This window comes from Lontra canadensis, unplaced genomic scaffold, assembly GCF_010015895.1.
Source record: "Lontra canadensis isolate GAN:19392208 unplaced genomic scaffold, GSC_riverotter_1.0 scaffold1, whole genome shotgun sequence".
NCBI classification, from domain to species: Eukaryota; Metazoa; Chordata; class Mammalia; order Carnivora; family Mustelidae; genus Lontra; species Lontra canadensis.
The window spans coordinates 4,264,505-4,271,388 of record NW_022630995.1 but is presented as its reverse complement, the minus strand read 5'-3'; the positions used below and the strand labels follow the sequence as shown (position 1 = coordinate 4,271,388).

Here is a 6,884-nt window from a genome sequence, read left to right as displayed (position 1 = left end):
TTTTGTTATTTTTCCTTTCCTCGGACCTCATTTTCTACCACTCTTCACTTTGCTCATGGTGGTCTAGCAACACAGGATTCCTTGCTGCTCCTAAAACATGTCAAACACTCCCACCTCAGGGCCTTTGCACTTGCTATTCCTAGGTAGGAAATAGCCTGACTTACTGTCTCACCTCCTTTCGGTCTCTCTTCAAACGGCCACCTTATAAACAAGGGCCATCGCGAGCGCTCCCTCTCTGCTCTGCTTTCCTACGTAGCACTTGTCACCTTCTGACACGCTTTCTCTGTACATATTCATTTGATTGTGATGCATCTTCACCTCCAGAAAGTTAGCTCTATGATGACTAGGACGTTGGTGTATTTATTGCTCTACCTTTAGCACCTCTTATAGTGCTCAATGTTTATTAAGTGCTCAAAAGTATTTGTGAGTGAGTGAGTGAATGGAGAATATTGACATTAAGGCTCTCCTTTTCTTCCAGCTCAATTCATTTTAGCTACCGTGATCATCTTCAAAGTTCTTTGAAGATCCTCATTTTGTATTTAGATCAGAACTGAAACTGACAAGAATTACAATCAACAGGTTCTCTGTTTTAGTACCCAAGTTTACAGGTGGACGCTTTCTTGGCAGTTATGCAATCCTCCATTTTATGTATGAGGGAGACCCAAGACAATGGGCTTGCTGAGAGCTGCCTGGGCCAAAGTTTAGCTTCCCTAACTCAGAGCCCAGAGTATTTTCTGCGGTACACCATACTGACTACTCTTTTAGGATTCCTATTTTCATGCATATTCTAAGAATCATTGTGGAAAAAAATAACACAGGCAATCCTCCCTTTTATTTTTGTTGAGCTTAGAAAATGACATGGCTCCACATGTTTGGTCATATATGGTTTAGGTATTAGTATCCTGTATTATGCACGCATCAAAGGGATTGGCTTGTATCCATTCTTCAGTCCCTACTCCCTTTAAAAGATATGATCTCTTGAGAAATAGTCCAATCTCACAATGTGTTATTCAAAGTCCTAAAAATAGAAAAAAAAAGTCCTAAAAATGCTCATTATGAAAAAGTTTTACCAAATCCTTACCATTCGTTATGTTCCTATCATCTATTGGCAATATGACATACAACTAGGCAATGTTAGCTCCCTTCAAGTTTGAAACATTCATCACTTTGGCAAATAAAAAGTAGTTTCTAGAGTCACCAACCAAGGCATAGCTAAATTCATCTTGTCCTGGGAGATACCAAACACTGAATTTTTAAAAGAAAATCTAAAAACACCTTGTGCTGAAACTATTATTGCCAACTAAATGGTTCTGTATACTAGATTCTTCTGACCTTAAAAGAATTCCTATAGTATTTCCCCTTGTTCTTGGGTCTGTGAAGCTGGCAATCAGAAAAGCAAGTCATTAATTAGGCTCCACTTCTGGACAGGTGTATTTCTTTGCAAATAGATGGCACCTGGAGAGTTTACCCTAAGATTGGAAAGACTTGCAGCAAGTTTTTCCTGGAACAGATTTGCAGTGACATTTGAAAGAAAGGCGGAAGGTGTAGACATAGATAGCTAGAGGGCATTTCAGCTGTGTTAAGACCATCTAGAGCATCAAACCTCATTGGGGAGATTTCTGGAAGGCCTACCAGCTGGCAGTGTAAGAGGGATTAAGTCTGACCAAGGGGTGAGAGGAGGTATCCTCTCATCACTAACCCGAAGAAGAATGGCACCAAATAAAGCTCTTTGGAGACAGGGAACATGCAACTAAATTCTAGTAAAGTGACTTCTTGCTCATTTTCTTGGGGGGGGGGGGGGCGTTGTTTGGGGGTTTGGGAGCCAGATCTATTGTTACAGACAATGCCATTCTGCAGGAAATAGCTGTAACCACACTTTCTTCCTCTCCCCATCAAGACTGTATGGGAAGACAATTGAATGAGAATTCTTTATTGTAGGATATGTTGTTGTTGTTTTTTTTCTTTAAAAAAACAAACCAACAAACAAAAAAAAAAACAAAAAACAAAGCTGTTAGGGCTTATTCACAGACAGCTAGTCTGTCTTCTCCCTGCCTGCTACCATGCCCCCTTCTACACCCCCAGGGTCAGGGCAGGGCTTCTCTGGCCTCAGCAGTAATGGCCTGGAAGGAGGGGGTCTGCCAAGAGAGCTGGCAGCCCGTGGCGAGCCTCCCGCAGGGCCCGAGGGGCCAGGCGGGCCGGCCCTTCCTTCGGCAGGTGCCCCAGCGCGTGGCCTCCCGCCTGAGACGGGCTTTGATATCCCCGACAGTCACGTAGCCATCCCTCCCTGCCGGCTGCGGCTCCGCGGGGCGGGGCGGTCGGCACTGAGCTCAGCTGGCGCCGACCGAAGGCGGGGGCACCTGCGCCAGTGCCGGGTGCCTCTAGATTCTTCATGGCCCTGATCAAACGGTCGTGGCTGACATCCTGGGCGAATCGGCCCCTTCCCTTGGACGCGTCTTGCTGTAGTCCCTCCAGAGTGAACAGACCTCCCTTCCTGGGCGTCGGGGCCACACATGCTTCCATCTTCTGGATCCCCAGGTCGCAACCGAGAGCTCCCTCACCCCCCAACGCAGACCAAAATCCTCTTCCGGAGGGGAGCCGATCCACGCCAAGGGCGACACATGTGTCCAGGAACTGCACCGGGAACTCAGACAAATTCCTCCAGGTTGGTCTTGAACATGCCCAACTGCGTGGACATCTGGGCCAGCTGGGCCTCGGCCAAGAGAGTTCCTCGCTCCTTATACTTGGCCTCTACAAGCTTCTTGGCAATGGGTCCAGCTCCCACCCTGCAGCAATGCAATCCCATACTGGGCCCGCGGGCTGCCCTGCTGCGGGGACCCTGGGATTCCCCAAAATTATAGGATATTTTAGTTAAGAACTTTCTGAATGGTAAAGACAGAATCCTACTCAAACTGACTTATTCAAGAGAAGGAATCTATCAGGTGATATAGCTAAAAATCCAGGGGTCATGTGGGCTCTAGAGTCAAGGTTCAGAAGGTATTGTTAGGATATGGTTTTTCTTTATCTCTCAGCTCTGCTTTCCACTTGAAGTAAATGAGTGCAGAAGCTCCAACTTTATATTGTCTCAGGTTCAAGCCTATTGAGAATGAGTGTTCCTATCCCAAAGCCTTAGCAAAGAGGTCATGGAATCTTAAAACCTGTTATGGGCCATGTGTCATCCCTTTACCCAAACTCGAGCCTAGAGAATATTGGGCTCTCGTTGGCCAAATTACCTCTGGGTTGGGGATGAGAAAAATCACTAGAACCACTGGCTCGAGAATGAGGCTAAAGTTCCTAACTAAAAGGGAGTGTTATGAAGAATGCTTACAGCCCCAATAATCAGAAATGTCCACAAAATAGGCAAAAATCATAAGTTTGCTCATATTCAAATTTACTACATTGATTACTGTGACTTTCGACACATTCTACAACTGTAGGGGACAGCAGTGTGTATCGTCAGTGAGACAGAGGATGAACAACATTGGGTTGGTAGAGAATAGAACTAGGCTTCAGGATTGCTGAGTAATCATCTTGTTTTGACCACTAGGTTTTCCATGTGATCATGAGTAATTTATCTTACCTTTCTGGTTCTCAGGCTTTTTTTTTTTTTTTTTTTCATCTGTAAGATCAAAGAAACACCCGCCTGCATTACTTATCTCAATGGGTTATTTTGTGGCTAAAATCAGATGCAAACACTCTACAAGATGGGACGGGAGGTTGTATCAGCTTATCGAGAGACGCATTTCCATACAAACATTACATGTTTAGTTTTAGTAAATGAGGATGAGGCTGATATGCCTAATAATTTTTACTTCTGAAGGTCATGCGGTTCTTGAATTCCTAACTGCAAAATTGAGGCAAGTTTCTTTTATTGGTTCCAACAACTGAGTCCACAGTTTAACCAGATAGTCCTCTACTGACATCTTACTAAAAAGGACCATTTGAAGGGTTTAGCATAAGATCTGAGATGTGGGCAATCCATTAACAGATTTTTTTCATTCTTATTTTGCTCCTTCCACTGCTATTTTTGAGGACCTACTAGGTGATGAACAGACTAGATGTGGTTCTTAACACACCCTAGATTAAAGGTAATTTGAAGATATTAAACTAGCAATCACACAAATGGATATGTAATCACAAACTGCTAAGACCTATAAAACATTCTGATGGAGAGGAATGAAAGAAGGAGGCCTTTCTGTTCAAGTGACATTTAATCTGAAACCCAGATGATGAGTAGATTAGTCAGTAGAAAGATTAGTCATTCGAAAGTGTGTGGCGGGGGGAGATGAATAAGAATCAGGGTGTTCCAGAGGGAGATGCTGGTGTGAAAGTCCCATGCGAACTACTGTGTTTGTTCACCCAGCACCCCTATCCTTCCTTTTGGTAACCCAAACCTTTTCTCCCGTGGGGAACTCATTTCCTGTTGTTTTGATAGATTCTACTAGCTATCTGAGACCGATCACAGCACTCTCCTTCCCAGGCAATGGTGATCGGTTTGTCTCAAGCAAGCTAGCTAAGAGGCTCCCTGGAACTTTTCTTTTAGAACATCAAAAGAAACAGAACCATTTAGCTGTGGCTACTAAGCTAAGAATGTTTAATAACGTGAGTGTTCGCACACTGGACAGTGAGAGGGAGTGTAGTCCACACAAGACTACCCTCACTTCTGACACCAAATGTGGTAGTTCCCCAAACTACCTTCACTTCTGATAATTCACTGGAAGGACTCAAACAACTCACTCAAAGCAGCTGTACTCGCGATTACAGTTTATCACAAGGAAAGAATGCACATTACAGTCAGCCAAAGGGAAAGGCACATTGGCCAGGAGGGTAGCACACCTGGAGCTCCCCGCTGTCCTCTCCCCGTGGAGTTTGGATAGCACGGCTCCCTTGGCCTCGATGTGTAACAACACACACACAGTGTCCAGAGTTTTTACTGGGGCTTCATCACCTCAGCATGACTGATTGAACTCAGGGCTGATTTCAGTCTCCAGAGGTCAGAAGATGGCACCTGACTCAGAGTCTCCAGGTTGAATCACCTTGCTGATTTTGCTCAACTCCCCGCCCCACCCTAACTCATCTTCTTATGGTCTGGTTGGCCGATGGCCCCCAGGCAAACAGAGACTCTCTTATCAAGTACGACCTACCAAGGGCTTAGAGATGACCTCCCAGAAGCTGACGAAAAAGTCCAGACCTCTCTTTCGGTAAGATTAATTTTTCAAAGCACAACTAGACATCTTTGACAGTGGCCATCTTGCCGGCATGGTGACAGTGCATGTTAAGAAGGAATCAAAAATAAGCAGAGCTGAGAAATGAAGCCATGGGGTATTAAGGTCGTAACCTGAGCTCTTGGAATAAGTCATGCCTGAAGTCAGCTGCTTATCAGGTGCCTCACTTACATGAGCTACTATATTTCCTTTTTACTTCAGTTTGTTCGAGTTGATTTTTTGTTCTTGCAGTGAGAGAAGTTCTGAGGTAGGAAAGAAATGGCTGATTTCAAGATTCGGGAGAGACGCTGAAATGCAACGAGCAAAGGGAAGGGAGCGCTGGATAGGGCTGAAGACATTGCAGAGGCAAGATCGCACGAGGGTTTGTGTGCTGTGTTAGGGATTAGGGGAATTATCCTAAGTGCAGTGGGAATTTTCTGAAGGATTTATTTTCTTTTTTCTTTTTCTTTTTTTCTAGTAACGATTTCTGAAGGATTTTAAAAGGAAAGTGGCATTATCTGATTTATGTTTGTAATTATATATATGGAGAATGGAAGGGATGGTGGGGAAGATTGGAGATGGAGAGTAGCTACTCTTGAGAAAAACGAGGTGAAATGGGCAGGATATGATGATTAATTGGCTATGAGTGGTGAGAAAGAAGGCCGTACCAAAAATCACCCTCAGGTTTCCAGCATGAGCCGCTGGGTGGATGCAAATACCATTTACTGAGACGGAAGACAGAGGAGCCGGAGTTGAAGGTCGGTTTTGGATATGATGAATTTTAAAAGCCTGTGAGTCATTCCTGTAAGAGATTGGTTTCAAGGGACCAAGAGAAGATAGTATGCAGTGAAGGCAGGAGTGTCCCACTAGGTAAAATCCCGAGAATTACAATAAGAACCAAAAATTGTCTGCTGGATTTAGAAACATGTCAGTTATTAAGGACTCCGGCAAGAGCAGCTTTAATGGAGGGTGGCAAAGAAGCCATATCGATTGGAGTAAGGAATGAATGGAAGCAAGCAATGAAGACTTTGCATTGACAGGTTTCCTAGAACAATTGTCTGTGAGAGGAAGTAAAGAGAAACAAAACAAAGCAGGAGCATGGAGTCAAAGGAAGGTTTTTAGGGGGCCTGGTGTTGGTTGTAAGATGGGAGATGCTTGGTTATGTCTGAATGCATGTAGATTCCACCTGTGAAGAAAAATAAAATAAAATAAAATAAAATAATAAAAAAAGAAAAATAATGTGCTAGTTATGGTAACGATTAACAATAACACTATGACAAAAGGATCCAGCAATATACAATAGGTCAGACACATAAAGCTCTTCCGACAGAAGCTCTTCATGGCAGGTGGGACCCTCCGACTGAAGATTCAGAGACCCAGGCTCCAGCCGTCTTGTGGAACCCTCCCTCCTCTTTAGTATCTGCGGTCCCTGTTCACTGTGCCCCTTTTATCAAGTGAGCAGAAGGGAGAAGAACCACTCCTGCTTCTTAAGTCGCTTGGTCAAGAAGTGACCCACATCCCTTCTGATCACATTATATTGACAAGAACTCATCATGTGGCCTCACCTAAAGGTAAGGGAGGTTGGGGAACAGGGTGTGTGGCTGGCTGGCTGGCGACTTTCTAGCCACCACCATATGCTGTGGAAGGAGAAGCCTGAATTTAGAAGGACGGTCATTTCAGCTG

General features: G+C 44.4%; 1 protein-coding gene across 1 annotated transcript; it reads right to left on the bottom strand.

Annotated features, from left to right (window-relative positions):
* Positions 1-2,106: 2,106 nt before the first annotated feature.
* Positions 2,107-2,803, bottom strand: LOC116871458 (vacuolar-sorting protein SNF8-like). The gene is given in 2 exon segments (XM_032864150.1): positions 2,107-2,647; positions 2,649-2,803. Coding segments are annotated over 2 exon segments (696 nt in total).
* Between the last annotated feature and the right edge of the window lie 4,081 nt (positions 2,804-6,884).